The following is a 24,567-nucleotide window of genomic DNA, read 5'->3' on the forward strand; positions in this document are numbered from 1 at the left end:
ACCAAGAATACTAAATTGTCAAGGGATCAACAAATTATATTGCACTAAAAGCCAACTAAATAGGACATTGTCATTTCAGTTTTTTAAAAAAAAATGTATGCAGATAGGGGAGAGAATTTATTATAACTAGCGCTGTGACTTCAAGCATTAAAATTATATATGAACTAATTTAAAAATGGTAGTTCTTCTGATAAAGCATAAATAATATAAGACTTCAAGTGTGCTGCATTATTAAGAAGGAGTCTCAGTAAGCTGAGCATGAAGCCTGCCGTTTGAGAAGTGAATGATTAAAGTATTACAGTTTCTTAAACATTTAGTGGGTGATGTTTGTATTGTGAGCGTCAGATTAAATATCACAAGCTTCATTTGATAGACATGTTCCTACCAGCGTTTAAGCTCTGTGTACAAAAGGGAAACAACTGACGCTCAAGTATAGTATGACAAGTGGATCAACAATAATTCAACTAATAAAAGGAAGAATAATAAAATAAAAAGAAATACTGTTAAATGGAATCTGTCAGCAGGTTTTTGCTATGTGTCAGGGGGTGACGAAGGATTTATTCGGAAATGCGCATTGGGGCGTGTTCCTGAATCTACCCACCTGCTCTCACAGGTAACATCTCTGATTCCGCCATGCGTTACTAGCACTATAATGCTTGTATCAGTTATTTAACACATACTGGGGCACAGTACTGTTGATTGATAGCTTTTCTTATATTCAATATGTCACATAATATTATTTAATTTCACAATTCTCTATATCCACTGTGGTGTTACCTTTTGTTTATTACTGTGATTCATTTCTCTGGCAAAAATTTAGAGACCTCTGCTGCACAGTTTTATAAAAGTCAGCTTCTCTACTTGTCCGACAGCCATTTAATTCCAGTGTCACTTGAATTCCAACCAGAGTACACCTTATTCTACTTGTGCTTCTGATTAGGTGATCACCTAAACCAAATCTTATTTACCAAAAGAAAGTATTAAAACACTGCTGTGGCGTTCACAATCCTATTGCAATAGGACAAGCTTGATGGAAAACAAGTGCTAGTAATATTCCAAAAGTTATAGAAATAAAAAAATAACTTTTAACCATGCCAAAGGCGTTGAAAAGAAAATTCTTGAGTGAGGGAAAGAAGGGCTCAATTCTGGCTTTACTAGCAGAGGGACACAGTGAGCGTCGTTTTGCCTCCATCCTTAAAATTTCTAAGATGGCAGTCCATTACATCAAGGTCAAGCAGCAGACATTGGGACAACAAAGCTACAGACCAGCAGAGGGTGAAAATGACTCTCCACTGATGGGATGACCATCATCTTATTCGAATGTCACACAGCAACCGCAGGATGACATCAAGTGACTTACAAAAGGAATGGCAAATGGCAGCTGGGGTGAAGTGCACAGCAATAACAGTTCGTAACAGGCTCTTAGAAGCAGGACTCAAGTAATGTAAAGCTAGAAAAAAAAAACTTTCATCATTGAGAAGCAAAGGAGAGCCAGGCTGAAGTTTGCCAAAGACCATAAGGATTGGACCATAGAAGACTGCAGTAAGGTAATCTTCTCTGATGAGTCTAATTTTCAGCTTTGCCAAACACCTGGTCATCTAATGGTTAGACAGAGACCTGGAGAGGTGTACAAAGCACAGTGTCTTGCACCCACTGTGAAATTTGGTGGAAGATCGGTGATGACCTGGGGATTCTTCAGCAAGGCTGGAATTTGGCAGGTTAATCTTTGAGAAGGACGTATGATTCAAGCCGCATGCAAGGTTATCCTGGAAAAACAGTTGATTCTTTCTGTTCAGGCAATGTTCCCCAACTCTGAGGACTGGTTTTTTCCAGCAGGACAATGCACCATGCTACACAGCTAGGTCAATCAAGGTGTGGTTGAAGGACCACCACATCAAATCCCTGTCATGGCCAGCCCAATCTCCAGACCTGAACCCAGTTGAAGACCTCTAGAATGTAGTCAAGAGGAAAAAGGAAAAAGGTCACCCAAAAGGAGTGTAAAAGACTGATGGAAAGCATACCAAGACGCATGAAAGCTGTGTTTAAAACTCATGGTTATTTCACAAAATATTGATTTCTGAACACTTCCTGAGTTAAAACATTAGTATTGTTGTTTCTAAATGATTACGAACATTTTTTTTACATTATTTGAGGCCTTCAAACAATGCATTGTTTTGTTATTTTGACCATTTCTCATTTTCAGAAAAAAAATACAAAATTTATTGCTTGGAATTTTGGAGACATGTTATCAGAAGTTTATAGAATAAAACAACAATGTACATTTTACTCAAAAATATACCTATAAAGAGAAAAATCAAACAAACTGAAAATTTTGCAGTGGTCTCATAATTTTTGCCAGAGCTGTATATATATTTAGCATTTTTTAGCAATTTAGTCCACATAATTTTTAGCACTTTATTCCCTATTTGTATCAGTATGGACTCATTACATATATGCACCTGTTCCTCTATCTAATCAGTGCTTATACTATCATCTTGACCTCATTATTTATTAGGCAGCAATTTCTTTATGGGCTATTGTGAGTGCTGTTACTAGTATATCTCTGACACTTACATTCAGTTATACATCTTGATGTTTGTATCACTCACTTATCAAGTTTTCCCATGAGTCCATTGTTTCTCACAATTGTTCTTTTTTTGTGCTTGCAGGTACTTCCATGTGCTGAAAGTGCCATTCATTGCCTAACTTTTTATAACCTCATCATGCCTGATACTATATGATGAGCCTTGTATCACTCTCTACTGGGTCATATCTCTAATCCCATTGTACGATACAGTCCTCTCAAAGAAAAATGATACAGCAAAGAGTACCAACTAGCAGAAGCAGTGCTGCCAGACATCCTTGGTGATGTTGTCTACACGTCAGTATCATTTTCCAGTCACCAACAAAATGGCTCTGCACTGTATTCCTAAACTTCATCCTCCCTTATCCGTTTGCAAATGCCCACATTTGAGCAGACCCTTCCCACATTTACTACAGTCGTATGCAAGGTAAAACGACACTAGGTTTTCAAGGCAAATTTTAGCAGTTGTACTCCATAGTATTTAAAAGTAGAAAATTATTAAGATAATTGTTCATATTTTATATAAGGCAAAAATTATTAGTATTTAAAAAAATTAAAACATTAATAGCAAAAAATGACACAATGCCTTTAAATTCATATAGAGATATCATAGATGTTGAATATTTCACAGTATATCTTAGTTAAATAATAAATTATGCATAAAAGATGTAAGCATGTCTCACCTGTAAAAAAAGAAAAGGTTAAGATATGTATTCTACTATGGCTGGTATTTTGTGAGGGGGGAACAACAAGCAGTAAGGCAGAGGGCTCACAGGTCTACCCTCTACTTCTCTGCTAATCTACCCAGTCTTACCAAAACTAAAAATTAAATAGGGAATTTCAATAATCATGTCATTTATAATATTCTAATTGCAATCTAATTATTATTAGAGATGCTATTGTTTTTACGTTTTGTCTTCAAATGCTAAGTTGAAGAAGATGTGAATGGAGTAAGACTTGCTTTCTATCATGCTCGGGATGGGAAAGTCCTGCAGACGGCACTGCACACACAAACAACATGATGGAAAAAGAGAGAGGAAGGCCCTAACAGTAGGGGTGGGGAACCTCCTAGCAACAATCTGTGCCTATCCCTAAGCTGCTGTAAGACCCTATGTGGGTCCTTCCCCCCACCAAAGTCACATGCCTAGTCCCTAGCTGTCAGCTCACTATACCCTGGCTAGTGCACTGGCCAACAAGGATGCTAGCCTCACCACTGCTGATGGTATCAACACAGGGGGTAGTAAAAAGCATGAGACAGACAAGGAAAAGAACAATAAAACTTAACTTCAGTCACTGCTTCAAAGCTCCATACAGCACAGGATACAAGGAACCAGGACCCTGAACTCCACCAAACCAGCTGATACATTGCTGTACAAGAGCGCTCCAAACTCCTAGGCTGATCTTCAGAGACAAAATCTATTACCAACAGTCAGCTGATGCATCATATGACTATTTCAAGGATGGTGGGAGTGGTCACCACCTACATCAGCTGACCAGCAAGAAAGCAGCTGCCAGCAAGGAAACTGACATTATCCCTTGCTGGCCCAAAAGTAAAAACAACGTTTAAATTAAAGCAGAACCAGAGCTGTCACGAATCCAAGATGTAATAGAGAGAAATAAACAGCACAACACCCATATGGGAGGTAATTTCTTTGTTCAAGGCTTTAGTCAAAGAGCTCAAAAATAACATAAAGAGCCCCAGCACTCAAAGGGTGACTGAAACATGATTTTTTTTGTTGCATTTATCAAAGTGTCTTCCATATTCCTCGAACAATCAGCTGTAATAATAAGAACGATATCAAGAAAGAATTGAAGACTGTTCAATTTTCCTTCATAAACTCAATAGGTGAAATAAATAGCAGTATGTTTATCACATTAATAGCCTGTCCCTGTAATGCATGACCATGTGCTGGTCTACTCTTCATTCTTCTCAAGAACTTCTTACAATGGCTAGATCTCACTGCACATTTTGCCATTATGATTTTAGAATGAGTTATTCCCCACTCAGACAAACGTGATGGGACACACCAGAATATCATGACGTGAAAACATACATCAAGGCCTGATCTGCATTTTCCAGCCTATATAAAACGTGGGAAAGGCTAGATACATTTTTGAAAGTCAAATTCCCCAAAAATGTAGTTTGCTTGATTCAATGAAAATTTACTTATAATTAACAAAAATGCTTTACAAGTGTGGAAAAGTAATGCTTTCCTATAATTAACGACCGATCATAGCAAGACCAATAGACCACAGTGGGCTACAGCAAATGCAATCGTCTGTATATTTCAAAATTCCTTCCATTCACTTAGTATACAGAAAAAACTATATTTGTATGATGTTGTGATGCTTTTTCCTCGATACTAAGTTACAGATTAGATACTATAAAGTTTAGAAACTTGACTGTCCCTGCAGCCAAATTACTTTAGCCTACTTCGGAAATATATAATTTTTTAAGGTTATTAGGCTTCAAACTCCCTCTATGATCAACCTTTAGCAATTTATAAAAAATAAATGTAGTATTGTTCTTGCTATATATTATTGGAAGAGAATGGTTTGAAATGTTGAGTTCACAGAGGATTCTCTTGTGTTGCCAGTGTGGATGACTACAAATTACTTGCAAATTACACATGTAAAAGAAATAATGCACATTAATTAAGTGTAGAGCTCCTGAAAGCATGTGTGTGAATTAACACTAACAAGAGAAAATGACGAATCCCCTTAGTTTGTCCCACAAGACCTTGTGCAGCAATCATTTTGCATATAAAGTACATCCAGAATAATGCATCTTTTCCACAGGGAAAGTTTGTAAGTATTAATGAAAGTTAAAAGCACAAGCCTGTTTACTTACCATCAGGATCGAGGAGGTTTGCGATTCCCAAGCGTTGCTGGGCAGTGTTGAATGCATGATCAAGCCGTTGAACAGCAGATTGTTGGCAGAGAACACTATTCCAATCAAACAGATCCGGTCTGCAAAATAAATTATTTACTTTTTAGATAACAAAAAAACCTCCATAATCGTTCAAAATTAGAATAAATTCAATTTAACCAACATTTAGTTTCTAGCATTATCTTCATTAAGGGATACAAATCTTATACTGTATCAAAATGGATTTTTTTTGGCTGAATTGAAAACTATGGCATGGTGTAGGGGATAATATTATAATATGATATGCATAGTAAGATATTAACATTTCTCAGCACTAACATTCCCGTTTGTGTGCGTGGCCTTGTCATGCATTGACTTCAGTCACAATGCAGCAGAAACCTTCAGCGTTGTTCTCACATTTATAGGAGCAGCCAACATCACTTATAATATTAAGTAAAAAATGAAATTGCAACATGACCATGGCTATAATTAGTAAGTGATGGTCATGTTACCATTACCCAACTTTACATTTTGCTATTCAGGATTCATATAACCTTGTGCATCAATGTGATATTCTGCTATACTAGAGACCACATGATTTATTCTAATTTTGATTTGTTTTTCCTTTATCTGAATGAATTACCAACAGGTCAGGCAGAAATATTGATATGTTTTGCTATTGTGCTTATGCTATCCAAATTGTTCATCTGTTCCAGTTAGAACAATAGAGAAAAATTGGACTTTATTTTTACAGCTTTCCAATGCCTTGAAAGAAGTAGTGTTTAATAGCATGTCTAAAAAATGGCAAGAATCCAAAGCATAGCTTTTCTCTAAACACAATTGTAACATAAACAAACAAGTACCATTCAGTAAATGCTGTAAATGATCTGATTTGTTCAAATCCCCTCTCACTCTTTCATTCATTCCATCACTCACTTCTCACTTTCTCCACCTCTTTGTTTCCAATCTGTCCCACTTTCCATTCCAATCTAACTTTCTCCCTATCTTTAATTTACATATTTCTCCCTCTCACTGTGGTAGCGGCCAATTGAGTCTCCATTCTATATCTCTTCTACTTCCAAAAGTGCTTGCATTGGTACTGTCAACATCAAGACTAGAAATGATTGTATCTTTTCAATTCACCATGATTCCAATTCACTTATCCTCCTCAAAATTTTCTCAAAATTGATTTGCTGAAATTCTCAAGTACTGCTAAGCATATAATTGCTCAGAAAAGAAATGTAATATTCTGAGGTCCTTTAGGACTGTTTTGAATCACTTTCTATCTCTTTGCAAAGACAATCTTAGAAATGTCAGTGAACTCAATCTATCTGCCTAAAGAAAATTAAGTATATCTGTTGTTAACCAACTACTTATTTAAAAACACACTGTATTAACAGACTTTTTAGGCTGCTTAAATTGTAAAAATATTCTTAAATTATTCTTTTTTGTGGGAAGGTACCTAATATTCTGGTGTTTATAAAAGGCAGTGCAGACCATTCCATCAAAGTCTGCATTTCAAAACGTCACTACTTCTCTTCTGAGCCCTGACACGTGCCCAAACAGTGGTTTACCCCCTCATATGGGGTATCAGCGTACTCAGAACAAACTATAGTGGACTAAAAAATCATTTTTGAGGAAAAAAATATATATATATTTTCACGGCTCTACGTTATAAACTTCTACATAAGTTCCATGGGGGTCTAGTTTCCAAAATGGGGTCACTTGTGGGGCTCTGCAAACGCAACGTGACTCCTGCAGACTATTCCATCAAAGTCTGCATTTCAAAACGTCACTACTTCCCTTCTGAGCCCCGACGTGTGCCCTAACTGTGGTTCCCCCCAGATATAGGGTATCAGCGTACTCGGGACAAACTGGACAACTTTTGGGGTCCAATTTCTCCTATTACCCTTGAGAAAGTAAAAAATTGCGGGCTAAAATATAATTTTTGAAGAACGAAAAATGATTTTTTATTTTCACGGCTCTGCGTTATAAACTTCTGTGAAGCACTTGGGGGTTCAAAGTGCTCACCGCACATCTAGTTTAGTTCATTGGGAGGTCTAGTTTCAAAAATGGGGTCACTTGTGGGGGAGCTCCAAAGTTTAGGCACACAGGGGCTCTTCAAACGCGACATGGTGTCCGCTAACGATTATTCATTCAAAAAGTCAAATGGTGCTCCTTCCCTTCCGAGCACTGCCGTGCGCCCAAACAGTGGTTTACCCACACATATGAGGTATTGGTGCACTCAGGAGAATTTGCACAACATATTTTATGATCCATTTTATCCTGTAGCCCATGTGAAAATGAAAAAAATTGAGGCTAAAAGAAATTTTTTGTGAAAAAAAGTACTTTTTACTTTTTAACGGATCAATTTGTGAAGCACCTGGGGGTTCAAAGTGCTCACTATGCATCTAGATAAGTTCCTTGAGGGGTCTAGTTTCCAAAATGGAGTCACTTGTGGGGGAGCTCCAATGTTTAGGCACACAGAGGCTCTCCAAACCCAAAATGGTGTCCGCTAATGATTGGAGCTAATTTTTCATTCAAAATACAAATGGCGCGCCTTCCGTTTTGAGCCCTGCCATGCGCCCAAACAGTGGTCTATCCCCACATATGAGGTATTGGTGTATTCAGGAGAAATTGCCCAACAAACTTTATGATCCATTTTATCCTGTAGCCCATGTGAAAATGAAAAAAATTGATGCTAAAAGAAATTTTTTGTGAAAAAAGTACTTTTTCATTTTTAAGGATCAATTTGTGAAGCACCTGAGGGTTCAAAGTGCTCACTATGCAGCTAAATAAGTTCCTTCTTGGGTCTAATTTCCAAAATGGGGTCACTTGTGGGGAAGCTCCAATCTTTAGGCACACAGGGGCTCTCCAAACGCGACATGGTATCCGCTAGAGATTGGAGCCAATTTTTCATTCAAAAAGTCAAATCCCTTCCGAGCCCTGTTGTGCACCCAAACAGTGGTTCCCCCCACATATGGGGTATCAGCATACTCAGGACAAATTGGACAACAACTTTCAGGGTCCAATTTCTTCTTTTACCCTTGGTACAATAAAAAAATTGCTGCAAAAAATAATTTTTGTGACTAAAAAGTTAAATGTTCATTTTTTCCTTCCATGTTGCTTCTGCTGCTGTAAAACAACTAAAGGGTTAATAAACTTCTTGAATATGGTTTTTGGGTATTTTCAGCCATATAGACCCCTCAAACTGACTTCAAATGTGAGGTGGTCCCTAAAAAAATGGTTTTGTAAATTTTGTTGTTAAATTGAGAAATCGCTGGTCAAATTTTAACACTTATAACTTCCTAGCAAAAAAAAATTGTTTCCAAAATTGTGCTGATGTAAAGTACACATGTGGGCAGGGCCGTATTTAGAGTTTTTGCTGCCCTAGGCACTTTTCGTGCTGCCTCCCCCATTGGTGACTATGACTAAAGGTACCCTCACACATAACGATATCGTTAACGATATCGTTGCTTTTTGTGACGTAGCAACGATATCGTTAAGGAAATCGTTCTGTGTGACAGCGACCAACGATCAGGCCCCTGTTGGGAGATCGTTGGTCGCTGAGGAAAGTCCAGCACTTTATTTTGTCGCTGGATCTCCCTGCAGACATCGCTGAATCGGCGTGTGTGACGCCGATCCAGCGATGTCTTCACTGGTAACCAGGGTAAATATCGGGTTACTAAGCGCAGGGCCGCGCTTAGTAACCCGATGTTTACCCTGGTTACCAGCATAAACGTAAAAAAAACAAACACTACATACTTACCTTCCGTGTCTGTCCTCCGGCGCTCTGCTTCTCTGCACTGGCTGTGAGCGCCAGCCAGCCGGAAAGCACAGTGGTGACGTCACCGCTCTGCTTTCCGGCTGACCGGCGCTGACAGTGCAGAGGAAGGCAGAGCGCCGGAGGACAGACATGGAAGGTAAGTATGTAGTGTTTGTTTTTTTACGTTTACGCTGGTAACCAGGGTAAACATCGGGTTACTAAGCTCGGCCCTGCGCTTAGTAACCCAATGTTTACCCTGGTTACCAGGGGACTTCGGGATCGTTGGTCGCTGGAGAGCTGTCTGTGTCATCGTTGTCGGTATCGCTGCAGCGTCGCTTAGTGTGACGGTACCCTAATGCAGACACTGTCAGCAGTGACTTGGGCTACTTTCACATCAGCGATTTTTACCATTCGCGGCAGATCGGGCAGTTTTTCTGCATCTGCCATGTAACGCATCACTTACCGCAACACTGCGTTCGGCCTCATTCATTCCCTGTGGGACTTGCAGACATGTGCCGCACTTGCAGTTTTGCTGCAATCCGGTAAATGCGGTACTTGCAGCAACGGAAAAAAACGCTGCTAGCAGTAAAACCGCAAGTGCTGCACATGTTCGCAAGTCCCATAGGGAATCAGTAAGGGGTCCAAATCTATGTATATGCCCATGTAGCTCTTTCAAAGACAATTCCAGCAATATTTTTACATGTTCAGTCAATTCATCTGAAATTGGTTTGCATACAAATGAGGGAGTAGATCTGTTACTCCAGCTCTATACCCCTTCAGTACCATATTATATAGTATATAACACAGCCACATAGTACATAGCACAGCCACGTAGTATACAGCAGCCACGTAGTATATAGCAGCCACGTAGTATATAGCACAGCCCACGCAGTATATAACTCAGCCCACCTAATATATAGCACAGCCCACGCAGTATATAACAAAGCCCACGAAGTATATAACACAGCCCACGCAGTATATAACACAGCCCACACAGTATATAACACAGCCCACGCAGTATATAGCACAGCCCACGCAGTATATAACACAGCCCGCGCAGTAGATAGCACTGCCCACGTAGTATATAGCAGCCAGGCAGTATATAACACAGCCCACGTTGAATACAACACAGCCCACGTAGTATATAGCAGTGTGGGCACCATATCCCTGTTAAAAAAAAGAATTAAAATAAAAAATAGTTATATACTCACCCCCCGGCGTCCACCGAAGCTGTACCGATGCGCGTGATGCTGCCGCCAGATTCCGTTCCCAGTGATGCATTGCGAAATTACCCAGATGACTTAGCGGTCTGCCGCCAGCTTCCGTTCCCAGTGATGTATTGCGAAATTACCCAGATGACTTAGCGGTCTAGACCGCTAAGTCATCTGGGTACTTTCGCAATGCATCACTGAGAACGGGAGCTGGTAGCAGCATCGCGCATCGGTGGACAGAGGAAGGTGAGAATAGCACTATTTTTTGTAATTATTTTTAACATTTTATCTTTTTACTATTGATGCTGCATAGGCAGCATCAATAGTAAAAAGTTGGTCCGGGATGGGGCGACACACTGGCACTGACAGCTCTGCACACACATAGAGCTCCACACACACACACACACACACACACACACACACACATACATACAGCTCCGCATACACACACAGTTCCACAAGCATACATACAGTTCCGCTGCCCACGCACACACACTTACAGCTTCGCTGCCCGTGCACGCAGACACATACAGCTCTGCTGCCCGCACACACACACATACAGCTCCGCTGCCCGTACACACATACAGCTCTGCTGCCCGCATACACACACATACAGCACCGCACAGACACACACAGTCATACAGCTCCGCGCGCGCGCACACACACATACAGCTTTGCTGCCCGTGCACGCACACACATACAGCTCTGCTGCCCGCACACACACAGCACCGCACAGACACACATACATACAGCTCTGCGCGCACACACACAGCTCCGCTGCCCGTGCACGCACACACATACAGCTATGCTGCCCGCACACACACACACACATACAGCACCGCACAGACACACCCATACATACAGCTCCGCGCGCGCACACACACATACAGCTCCGCTGTCCATGCACGCAGACACATACAGCTCTGCTGCCCGCACACACACACATACAGCTCTGCTGCCCGCACACACATACAGCTCTGCTGCCCGCACACACATACAGCTCTGCTGCCCACACACACATACAGCTCTGCTGCCCACACACACACACACAGCACCGCACAGATACACACATACATACAGCTCCGCGCGCACACACACACACACATACGGCTCCGCTGCCCGTGCACGCACACACATACAGCTCTGCTGCCCGCACACACACACATACAGCTCTGCTGCCCACACACACATACAGCTCTGCTGCCCACACACACACACACACACACATACAGCACCGCACAGATACACACATACATACAGCTCCGCGCGCACACACACACATACGGCTCCGCTGCCCGTGCACGCACACACATACAGCTCTGCTGCCCGCACACACACACATACAGCTCTGCTGCCCGCACACACACACATACAGCTCTGCTGCCCACACACACACACACACACACATACAGCACCGCACAGATACACACATACATACAGCTCCGCGCGCACACACACACATACGGCTCCGCTGCCCGTGCACGCACACACATACAGCTCTGCTGCCCGCACACACACACACACACACATACAGCACCCCACACAGACACACATTCATACAGCTCCGCGCACACTCACACATACAGCTCTGCTGCCCGCACACACATACAGCTCTGCTGCCCGCACACACATACAGCTCTGCTGCCCGCACACACATACAACTCTGCTGCCCGCACACACATACAGCTCTGCTGCCCGCACACACATACAACTCTGCTGCCCGCACACACATACAGCTCTGCTGCCCACACACACACACACATACAGCACCGCACAGATACACACATACATACAGCTCTGCGCGCACACACACACACATACGGCTCCGCTGCCCGTGCACGCACACACATACAGCTCTGCTGCCCGCACACACACACACACGCACACGCACACACCAGCACTGGCAATGTTTGCTCCTAGGACCCAGATAGAGTGAGTGGGGGTGTATTATACCCCACCCCCACCACTCACTCTCTGGCTCCGTCTGCCGGGAGCAAAGATCAAACATTCAAGGGCTGCTGTGTGTTTGCAAGGCTCCTCCAGCCTCAGGCATTACAGTCAGAGACGAGGCTGAGGAATGTGAGGGAAGGGGTGAGGACCGTGAGGTGAGTCACAGACCGAGCCGTGCATTGCAGCAGGCAGCGCGCGGGCAGGAGCTAGGAGGGAGATCATTAGAGACAGTACACTACTTACTGTGTATGTACTGCTCTACTGCGAGTTCTCCAGGCAGGCAATGTGAGTCCAGGACAGGACCCAGGGTCGGGACACAGAGCACCGCTGCTCCACCTCAGCAGTCACATTCCGCCAGGCACCAGTGAGGCTGTGAGCAGGGGGTCACTGTGTCTCAGCAGGGGAAGTAGGGAGAGTCGGCACCAGCACCACGTGTTCTGGCTGCCGCTCTGCCGCCCGTCTTCAGGAAGGGACGCACAGGACTAGTATATAAAAAAAAAAAAAAACCTTGCTGAGGTGCCGCCCCCTCGCCTGTCCCCGCCCTAGGCACGTGCCCTCAAGTGCCTAGTGGCAAATACGGCCCTGCATGTGGGTAATGTTATTTATTAACTATTTTGTGTGTTAGGAGTTGAGTTTCCTCTGCTGCACAGGGGGAATCTCGATCCGTCTCCGCTGCGGTCTCCCATTCTCCTGCAGCCGCAGTGGAGTCTGCTCAGCAGGGACGTCGCTCCCAGTGTCTTGCTCGCTCTCACTCTGTACAGAGAGTTACTGCTGCTTCTTCAGCTCCTGCCATTAAAGTCAGTGCTGGTCAGCGGCGAGCGGACTTCCCTGGGACTAAGTCCTTGTTTGCGCACACTGAGCATGCCCAGAGCAAGATCTCCCGTTGGAGATCGAGGGTCATGTGCTCTGGCTCTGCAGCGCATTCCATTGGTCCTCTTGGCAGGCCCTGGAAGGGCAAAGTTTCTGTGGCCATTTCCTGTCCTGCAATTATATAAACTGCGCATGACCGCACGGCCATGCGCTAGTGTACAATTGAATACGTGTGTTTGTTGTGAGTGCAAGTCGTTCATTAAATATCCCTACCCTATTGTATGACTGTTCGCGTATGGAGTATGGCTGCTATCTAGCGCCCGACAAATCACTCAACGTGTCACACACATATCAGCGTCTATTGCTGTGACTGCCAGTGCGGCGCCACGCGCCAGTAGTGCGCTTCCTGACCCACGTCTGGGTGCTTAGTGGTGCCTGCCAGCACGGCACAGTTCGCACTTCGGTGCTCTAATTATAAGAGTTGCCTAACACACCCTGTTGCGGTGTTGTGCCAGCAAGTGGTCTAATCGGACTTCAATCCTAGTTGGGGTTAAGTTCGCTGACTGCTTGCTCGCCTTCTATGTGCGGTACCGCGATCCTGTGACGCAACAGGATCGCTTCCTTCACATTGGGTGAGGTTTAACCCACGCGAGTATACTTATGAGTACCGCCATATAGTCCATCATTACTCAGCAGCAGGTTCCATCTCTGCACGGTGGACCCCGGGCTACGAACGCACCGTACACTATCAGTCTTATTATTTGGTGCGTTCCGCTAGCCCTAACATTGTGTCACATAACTCTCTCGTTTAACAGAATAAAAATGCAAAATTTGAAAATTGCAAAATTTTCTAAATTTTTGCCAAATTTCTGTTTTTTTCACAAGTAAATGCAAAAATTATCAACCTAAATTTACTACTAACATGAAGCCCAAGAATCGCTAGTATCCATTGAAGCATTCTTGAGTTATTACCTCATAAAGGGACACTGGTCAGAATAGCAAAAATGGCCTGGTCATTAAGGTCAAAATAGGCTGGGTCATGAAGGGGTTAAGGGAACAGAAACAGAACTGCTGTTATGAAAGCTATGGCATAGCAATGGCTTCTAATTTTGGAGTGAATATGTATCCTTTTTGGGATTGGTAACATGTTTCTTATTGTCAAAATGTCTAAACAATTAGAATGGCTTTTTATCAAGTTATTTAAAAAATCCATATATATGTAGAAAGCCAAAACAAGTTTACTGTTTTCAAAGTGAAGAAGTAATGAATTGTTGACAAAACATGAAAAAATATCTTTATTTTTGGGGCAGTTAGAGTGTATATCCTGAATTGGATAAATTTCCTGGCTACACTAGCCAAGCACGGGAGATATGTGTGGACATCTAACAGCAATGGCAGTAAACGCACAATGTAAAATAGGACAATAGGACATTGAAGGCAAAGAGATATTTGGCAGTATGGCGCCAGCTTTAGCAGCCCCAGCAGCAGCAGTACAGCAACAATAGCCAACAAATAAAGTAAGAGTACACCTCTTACCTATTAAATGTGGGAGGAATCAGGCAGGTGCACGATGGTGGACCTGCCTGATTCCTCCCGCATTTAACAGGCAAGATGTATACTCTTTCTGTAGGTTTTACTTTACTTGTTGACCATTTAAACCATGAATTAAGGTTATCACTAATATCCTACCTTACCTCTCACATTATTATCACTATGTGGTTCTATTATAACTTGATGGGAGCATTCAGGTTTGATGTTGTTCTTTCCTCACTTGCAGATCTTCTAAATTTTCTAAATGTATTTTGTATGATACTTTGTACTGACTTGTATCAAAAAGATTTTGCACTTGTACTCGTAACTCTTTGTCCTCCAGTTCTTAATTGATTATGTGGAGTGAGTCCCTCAGGTACGTGGCTCTGATGTACCCACAATGGGGCTTTAACCAACACACCATTCATATCTGGGTTTATGTGTATTCATAGGTAAAGAGATGTGTGACAGTGTAAGGCCAGCAATGACAGCCATCAGTATTACAGAAAATATGGCATCATTCAACCCTGAGGAGCCTTCTTACTTTTGGCGACAAGTAAAGGGTCCTTTTTACCTGCTATGCCTGACTGTCAAATTACCTTAATGGCATAATTTAGTATATACATATGTTTTTGATTGTTCATATTACTTTAGCATATCTTCTTTTCATTGTCCTACTTTGGACCTACTTAAAACATCACTTAAACTAGGCTATTGTTTTTCGCTCAACATGTTGGCTTGCCTTCGACATCTTAGCAATATTTTATTTATAAGCATAATATACTTTGTTTTCTTATAGAAGATAACCCTTTGTATGGTTTACAAGTTATTAAATATATTTAAAATAAGTTTCTTTTATTGTCTCTTGACTTCATTCTATAATAAACATGATATTCTTCGAAATCTTACCACAGTTAGGCTCCCTTTTCTTCCTGGTTTAGTTGATGCATGTTAATGCATGTAGTTAGTTGTTTTTCTTTTGCTTTTGCAGTACCCTCTGCTTGTTTGTTAATGGAAGCGACAGACGTTGCACAGTATAAAAATATGACGATGCAGGCTAACAGATGTCTGGCAATGTAAGGCCAGTAATGGCAAGCCTGGCAGCAAAAGCACAGTATAGATTGCATGATTGGCAGAGAGTAGATGGTTGGCTGGTCACTAAAGGTATCAATGCAATGCAGTAGACAACAGACATACATACAGCCAGATGGTGCAGCTAATCTAACCATTGGCATCAGCCATGGGTGAATGAAAGCCAGCACTGATCTTTGACTGATTAATTTTTCCATGATTGTGATAACCTGGTCCACTTAAGTGTGAAAAGCGACCAGCTGTGCTGAATACACTCTGACAGTGCAATAGAGGCTGGACATGACAGTTTTCCACTGGTCCAATCTGCTCAGCCAGATATCCATGTAATTAGTGCTCAGGGTACCTGTATAAAAATAACAGTCAACAGAAGATAAACCTGTCTGAATGATGCTCCATTGTTTACTGAAATGCATCAGTATTTTTTGTAAATTTGTTTTTATAGCAAGAGTCTGAAAGCATGGCTATCCAATATTCATTCCTTTGCCTAATGGTAATAAAACACCTGTCATGCCAAAAGAATTCCATCATACTGCTTTCCATGCTCAACAGGATGAGCAAAGGCCCAGTTGGTTCATTTTCCGCTCCTAGCTTTGACAGTCATCATGGCCAATGTTGTCAACTATTTCACTCTGTCAGCCACACCCCTACTGGCTCAATGCCCTGACCACATCCAAGCACTGATATCCATTCTCATCTTCTACATCATTCTCCTCCCCCTCCTCCACATCCTGCCAAATGTATTATGAGGTTCCCCAACCTCCAAAAGTCATTATTGAACAAGAACAAGTTGCAAATCTTCCACTCCTCCTCTGTTGTCTTCTGGTGAGTGATTTATTTTTAATCAGGATAAGTATAAGGTGGGTGACATGATTGATGCCACACTTGTCCTTATTGACACATTTTGTATCCTCTTTGAAGGGCTTCAGTTGGTGACACACATCAGCTATCAATGGTGAATATCAATGTAAATGCACCACTCCAGTTTGGCTACTGCATTATATAGTTCATCATCACTGCTTAATGTTGCAAGTGCAGATTCTCTAACATATGCAGCTTCAAACTCCTCCGGGTTGCTACATCACAAATCAGACAGCACTCTAGCAGATTATTCTATTTTTATACAGCTAGCAGGGCAAGTTTCATCAAGTAAGAATGGTTGAAAAAAAGCTGGCACTTTCCTGGCCATAGCTACCACCTTCCTCAAACAGTTATATTTTCTAAAGTAGCATTGCACAATTAAATTCAGAATGTGTGACATTCATTGAACATGAGTTACTTTGCCCAATTTTTAATCAGCCAAAATGTTTCAGGTATTGTTGCTCATGACTATTACCAGTTGCTGTTGATGGGGAATCAGCTAGCGTGAGATTTACTGCTTGATGCACCGCAGCAACTCATCCTCTGTATGGCTTATGTCCCCTTTGGTTTCAAGATGTAAAACTTCTTTGCAGCATTTTATCTTGCATTGCTATAAGAAATGAGGGTGGCCAGTGCTTTCCCTGCCATCATATTTTAAATATCTGTGATGATCCTCCATGATTGGATCATGCGATGTGATAGCTGCACATTATTTTGGGGAAGCTCTTATAACCATGTCTGACATATTGTGAGCCTGCATTTCTTCAGCATTGTATAAAATAGCTTTCGGCATTGTTTTTGCAATCTCCATATATCAAATTGTAAGGTTTTTGAACTCCATGGGACCTGCAAATTTCACCAATTTCGACTTGAGTATGATTTGCAGCAGATTAATTCAATAGTCTCTAATCAGGACAAAGATATAAATTGGGAAAAAGAAGGGAACTGAAGGCATGAGATCCCATATTAATTCTTGAAGTTACTTTTTAGATTTGTGTATTTTAATATTTCAATTTTAAAACCATAGCATGCCCTCAAAGCTGCAAATTCTATGTTCACATTATATGGATAGTATGAATAGTTGCAAGCCTAGCAAAGATGTTAAGCCCAACCAGGTCTGTGCCCTGTAGCCACCTTTACAGTGAGTATATCAATATTTCAGGGGACTTTCACATGATATTGCAACAATAAGAAAAAAAAATAAAAATGAGTCTGTCAAGAAATTACTCTTTCAAATTTTGTTTACCATTGTAATCAGTTTGTCTGTTAATGTACTTTATTTGTCATGCTGTTATAGATGGATTGGTGACTGCGACCACTGCTTCCTTGTTTTAAGAAAAAGGAAAAGCAATTGCTTTTCTTGAAACAACCTCTGCAGAAAAAAATCTTTAACAGCTCTTTAGAAAAAATAAGTGACAAGAAGATCTTATACACTACATTAAAAAATCAATTAAGAACAGTGACGAGAAAAAACACATTATCTTTCAGAATACTGAGAATCATTGTGTTGTTTAAATCATACAAGTACCTTATCTGGTATGGTCACACGGTATGTATTGAATATTAGACCTCACCTATTTTAGCTACGTCAATTGTGCTCAATTCTGTTTGTTTCAGGAAAACTATGTGCAAATTGACACATAACCATATTGTGATGCTGGTGCTCCGTCAAATTAAATATTTCAAAGTTATTAAAACTACAATTTCCCATTTGTCCTGCTCTTGTGCTTTAACATGATGATTATGAGTATAACTAGAAAAATTAGAGGTTGCTGAATTTGTTATTTCATCCCCAAAACTTAAAATTAAGTGTGCAACATTAATACTTCCTTAAATATTTTGCACTTTGGCAAGGATGTAGTTCTCCCTTAATCCCAGCACCCCCATGTCCTTTTTCTTGGTTCTTGTTTTCTTCTCTTCTTCCAAGAGTAATACATTATTATTATTTTTCCATAAATATAGTCAAATGAGGACTTGTTTTTTGGAGAGACTAGTTGTGCTTTTGAATTTGCTTCTACAGGTGCTTCTCACAAATTTAGAATATCATCAAAAAGATAATTTATTTTGGTTCTTCAATACAAAAACTGAAACTCATATATTATATACAGTTATTATAGAGTGATCTATTTCAAGTGTTTATTTCTATTAATGTTGATGATTGGAAATTAAAGGCTTCCCCAGACTGGTGTCCACAGGTTGGGACCCTGTCCTTTTGTCTGCCCTTATTCACACACTGAGGTCAACTCTGACATATGGTAAGGTTTGGAATATTAGACAGCATAGGACCGTCCAGATCAGGGTCACGTTGTCTACTTCAATTTTGTCTCACCTAGCTGGTTTACTCAATTTCAGAAACACTATTTTACAGTATACACCTATACATTTTATTTATTTTCTTAAACAAAGAAAAATAGATATTGAGGTATAGTTCAAACTCAGTTTGGACATATGTCAACTCTTTTGCTATAGCTTCTTATGAAAATTTCCACCTGTAATTATGATGCCACTGCATTCTCATAGAATCCTAGAATTAGGCTACTTTCATACTAGCGTCGTTTGGCCTCCATCGCAATGCGTCGTTTTTGAGAAAAAACGCATCCTGCAAACTTGCCCGCAGGATGCATTTTTTCTCCATAGACTTTCATTAGCGACGCATTGCGACGGATTGCCACACGTCGCATCCATCATGCGACGGATGCGTTGTGTTTTTGCAGTCCGTCGGGACAAAAAAAGTTGCATGCAATATTTTTTTGTCCGTCGGTTCCGCTTTTTCCGACCGCGCACGCGTGGCCACAACTCCGGCCCCTCCTCCCCGGACCTTACAATGAGGCAGCGGATGCATTGAAAAACTGCATCCGCTGCCCCTGTTGTGATTTTATTTCACAGTATGCGTCAGGACGTCGGCCCAACGCACTGCGACGGGCCCGTACCGACACTAGTGTGAAGTAGCCTTATAGAGTTGGAAGGGACCTCCTGGGTCATCTGGTCCAATGCCCTGCTCAAAACAGGATTAATTAAATCATCCCAGACAAATGTCTGTCCATCCTCTGTTTGAAAACTTTGATGGAAGGAGAACTCCCCACCTTTCGTGGTAGCCTGTTCCACTCATTGACCACCCTCACTGTCAAAAAGTTTTTTCTAATATCTAATCTGTGTCTCCTCTCATTCAGTTTTATCCCATTGCTTCTAGTCTTTCCTTGTGCAAATAAGAATAAAGATGATACTTCTACAATGTGACAGCCCTTGAGATATTTGTAGACAGCTATTAAGTCTCCTCTCAGTCTTCATTTTTTACAAGCTAAACATTCCCAAATCCTGTAACTGTTTCTCATAGGACAATGTTTGCAGACCGGTCACCATTCTGGTCGCTCTTCTCTGAACTTGCTCCAGTTTGCTGATGTCTTTTTTAAAATGTGGTGCCCAAAACTGGGCACAGAATTCCAGGTGAGGTCTGACCAAGGAGGAGTAGAGGGCAATAATGACTTTGCACGATCTAGACTGTATGCTTTTGTTAATACATCCAGGAATTGCATTTGCCTTTTTTGCTGCTGCATCACACTGTTGACTCATGTTCAGTTTATGATCTAATAGTATACCAAAGTCTTTTTCACATGTGCTGTGTTAGGCCTCGAGTTCCCGCTTCTGCACAGGGAAAATCTCGAGCCATCTCCGCTGCGGTCTCCCATTCTTATCCAGCCGCAGTGGAGTCGGCTCAGCAGGGACGTCGGTCCCAGCGTCTTGCTCAGTCTCACTCTGTACAGAGAGTTACTGCTGCTTCTTCAGCTTCTGCAATTAAAGCCAGTGCTGGTCAGCAGCGAGCGGAATTCTCTGCGACTAAGTCCTTGTCTGCACACACTGAGCATGCCCAGGGCAAGATCTCCCGTTGGAGATCGAGGGTCAGGTGCTCAGGCTCTGCAGCACATTCCATTGGTCCTCTTGGCAGGTCTTGGAAGGGCAAAGTTTCTGTGGCCACTTCCTGTGCTGCAACTATATAAACTGCGCATGACAGCACGGCCATGCGCTAGTGTACATTTGCATACGTGTGTTTGTTGTGAGTGCAAGTCGTCCTTGGATACCCCTTCCCTATTGAATGTCTGTTCGCGGAAGGTGTATGGTTGCTATCTAGCGCCCGACTTATCCTACAGCACGAATCACACATTACAGCGTCCAGTTGCTGTGACCGCCAGTACGGCGCCGTGCACTTCCTCTGTGCTTTCCTTACCCAAGCCTGGGTGGTTAGTGGCGTTCGTCAGTGCGGCACCGCATGCACTCTTGTGCCTTAATATTGTTATTTGGCTTCCTTACACACCCAGTTGCGGTGTTGTGCCAGCAAGGGTCTAATCGGACTTCAATCCTAGTTGGGGTTGAGTTCGCTGACTACTTGCTCGCGCTCTATGTGCGGTACCGCGATCCTGTGACGCAACAGGATCGCTTCCTTCACGCTGGGTGAAGTTTAACCCACGTGTGTATTCTTATGTGTACCGCCATATAGTCTGTCATTACTTGGCAGCAGGTTCCATCTCTGCACGGTGGACCCCGGGCTGCGAACGCACCATACTCTATCTCTCTTATTATTTGGTGCGTTCCGCTAGCCCTAACATGCTGTTGCTTAGCCATATTCCTCCCATTCTGTATATGCTTTTTTTCATTTTCATTGCCCAGATGCAGTACTTTGCATTTTTCCTTGTTAAAAAACCATTCTGTTAGTTGCTGTCCACTGCTCCAGTTTATTTATATATTTTTGAATCCTCTCTCTCTTCTCTAGTATTAGCTATCCCTCCTAGCTTTGTGTCATCAGCAAATTTAATTAATGCACCCTCAATTTCTTCACCTAAATCATTGATAAAGATGTTGAACAATACAGGGCCCAGGACAGAACCCTGTGGTACCCCACTTGAGGCATTCTTCCAACTGGATGTGCAGCCACTTACAACCACTCTTTGGGTTCGATCACTAAGCCAGTTATGAATCCACCTAACAGTTGTCTTGTCCATTCCATAGTTAGTCATTTTTTCAATAAGGATGGTGTGAGATACTTTGTTAAATGCTTTACTGAAGTCAAGATATACTATATCTACAGCATTTCCCTGATCCACCCAGTCAGTGATTCTGTCATAGAAGGAAATTAAGTTAGTCTGACCTGAATTATTAGTTACAAACCCATGCTGACACTGGTTAATCACTTCATTCTTATCCAGGTACTTACTCACATGATGTTTAATAATTTGTTCAAAGATCTTTCCTGGTATGGAAGTCAGGCTCACCTGCCCATAGTTCCCTGTGTCCACCTTCTTCCCCTTTTTGAAGATAGGAACAACATTTGCTCTTCTCCAGTCTTCTGGGACTTCTCCTGTTCTCCAAGAATTTTCAAAGATTATGGAGAGTGGTTCAAAAATTTCTTCTGCTATCTACTTCAGTACCCTGGGGTGTAATTAATCTGGACCTGGAGACTTGAATTCATTTATGTTAGGCTACTTTCACACTAGCGTTTTCTGCAATCCATCACAATGCGTCGTTTTGCAGAAAAAACGCATCCTGCAAAAGTGCTTGCAGGATGCGATTTTTCCCCATAGACTTGCATTGATGACGCATTTGCGACGGATTGCCACACGTCGCATCCGTCAAGCGACGGATGCGTCGTGCTTCTGCGGACCGTCGGGAGCAAAAAACGCTACATGTAACGTTTTTTGCTCCTGATGGACCGCATTTTCCGACCGCGCATGCGTGGCCGGAACTCCGCCCCCACCTCCCCGCACCTTACAATGGGGCAGCAGATGCGCCGGAGAAATGCATCCGCTGCCTCCATTGTGCAATGCGCTAAACGCTAGTGTCGGAATCTCTCCCCGACGCATTGCGACAGGGAGATTCCGACGCTAGTGTGAAAGAAGCCTAAAGGTACCTTCACACATAACGATATCGTTAACGATATCGTTGCTTTTTGTGACGTAGCAACGATATCGTTAAGGAAATCGTTATGTGTGACAGCGACCAACGATCAGGCCCCTGCTGGGAGATCGTTGGTCGCTGAACAAAGTCCAGAACTTTATTTCGTCGCTGGATCTCCCGTGGACATCGCTGGATCGGCGTGTGTGACACCGATCCAGCGATGTCTTCACTGGTAACCAGGGTAAACATCAGGTAACTAAGCGCAGGGCCGCGCTTAGTAACCCGATGTTTACCCTGGTTACCATCCTAAAAGTAAAAAAAAAAACACTACATACTTACCTACCGCTGTCTGTCCCCGGCGCTGTGCTCTGCACTCCTCCTGTACTGGCTGTGAGCGCCGGTCAGCCGGAAAGCAGAGCGGTGACGTCACCGCTCTGCTTTCCGGCCGCTGTGTTCACAGTCAGTGCAGGAGGAGTGCAGAGAAGCAGAGCGCCGGGGACAGACAGCGGTAGGTAAGTATGTAGTGTTTGTTTTTTTTTTACTTTTAGGATGGTAACCAGGGTAAACATCGGGTTACTAAGCGCGGCCCTGCGCTTAGTTACCCGATGTTTACCCTGGTTACCCGGGGACTTCGGAATCGTTGGTTGCTGGAGAGCTGTCTGTGTGACAGCTCTCCAGTGACCAAACAGCGACGCTGCAGCGATCCGGATCGTTGTCGGTATAGCTGCAGCGTCGCTTAATGTGAAGGGGCCTTAAGCTAACTGTTTCCTCACTATCTTTCTATTTATAGATATCCTGGATTATTTTACTCCCTTAATAGGACAGTGAAGATCAGTTGATATTACATTTCCTTTCTGAGAGAAAACAGATGCAAAATAGGAATTTAAAAGTTCGGCCTTCTCAACATCCTTTCTTACAATTTCATCTTTTCATCCTGTAAAAATATTATAGCATCTTTGACTTTTCTTTTACTTTTGACATATCCCCCAAATCCTTTTTTACTGCTTTTGATGTCTCTTGCAAGCCTTAATTCATTGTCAGCTTTAGATAATGTGAAGAGCAGAACAAAATACAAATATTGACCTGTCCATTCAAGGACATTTTAGCTATAGTATGAAATCCTGTTTTCCTGTCTGTGGAATTGCCTTTGTACTGTTTGTTGTGAAACTGCCACCCACGAAACTGTTTTCTTTTCTTTTCTTTCTTTCCTGTTTTGTCTCTTTGTTTAAACATGCAAAACTTGTATAACCACTAAACCTGCTGAAACAACTATATAAAGAAGGGATAGCACCATTGAAGGCAGGCGTGCATCAGAGACTTCCCAGTGATACACTATACAAGACGTGTCTTGTGTATTATTTCTGGTGATTCCACACTTCCAAAGGCTGCTCCGACTGAGTGTGATCCCGACATTTCCTGGCGCCTGAACAGGGACCCGAGGTCTGTGTATTCTTTCAAGAACACCGGCAGAATACGAACGAAAAGAGAATCTGGGATAATGGACGGCAGATGAACAAAAACCTGGCCAGGTAAGAGACACTGTTAGATCTCTTATATCTGCCCTGCACTGTCCGTAAGATTTTCTGTGTTGTGTTCTTTAGCGGGTAGTTCTAGTAGAGGAGGATACCTGTAGCTCGGGTTCTTGAACTATTTAGGAATTGATCACCTCACGGAGTACGGCATTGAATGAGAGTGAATGTGAATAGAAGGTGTGTGGAAGTTGGGAATAGCCCTATAAGCCGCCCAGGGGGTTGAAACAGAAGAAGTGACTGTCCCACTGGGCAACGTGGTTGCGTCCTTTCGGGGAGACCTCCGCGCCTATGTTCAATCTCTGATCCTGTCTTTGACAAAAACCTGGTGACGGATAAGTGTATGATAGTATGAGCCCAGGACAGATAAATTAGCCTGGGACAAGAATACGTTGTATGTGATAGTATAAGCCCAGGACAGATAAATTAGCCTGGGACAAGATACGTTGTATGTTCTTTTTCTGTCTGGTTGCATTTGTGTT

General features: G+C 42.4%; 1 protein-coding gene across 1 annotated transcript in view; it reads right to left on the reverse strand.

The window, feature by feature from the left end:
- Positions 1 to 24,567, reverse strand: part of DMD (dystrophin) — a 4,179,683-nt gene that overhangs the window by 3,245,963 nt on the left and 909,153 nt on the right. The window contains exon 7 of the mRNA XM_069757653.1: positions 5,436 to 5,554. Within this exon, the coding sequence (XP_069613754.1) occupies positions 5,436 to 5,554 (119 nt within the window). The remainder of the gene's footprint in view (positions 1 to 5,435; positions 5,555 to 24,567) is intronic.

Source organism: Ranitomeya imitator, chromosome 3 (assembly GCF_032444005.1).
Source record: "Ranitomeya imitator isolate aRanImi1 chromosome 3, aRanImi1.pri, whole genome shotgun sequence".
NCBI lineage: Eukaryota > Metazoa > Chordata > Amphibia > Anura > Dendrobatidae > Ranitomeya > Ranitomeya imitator.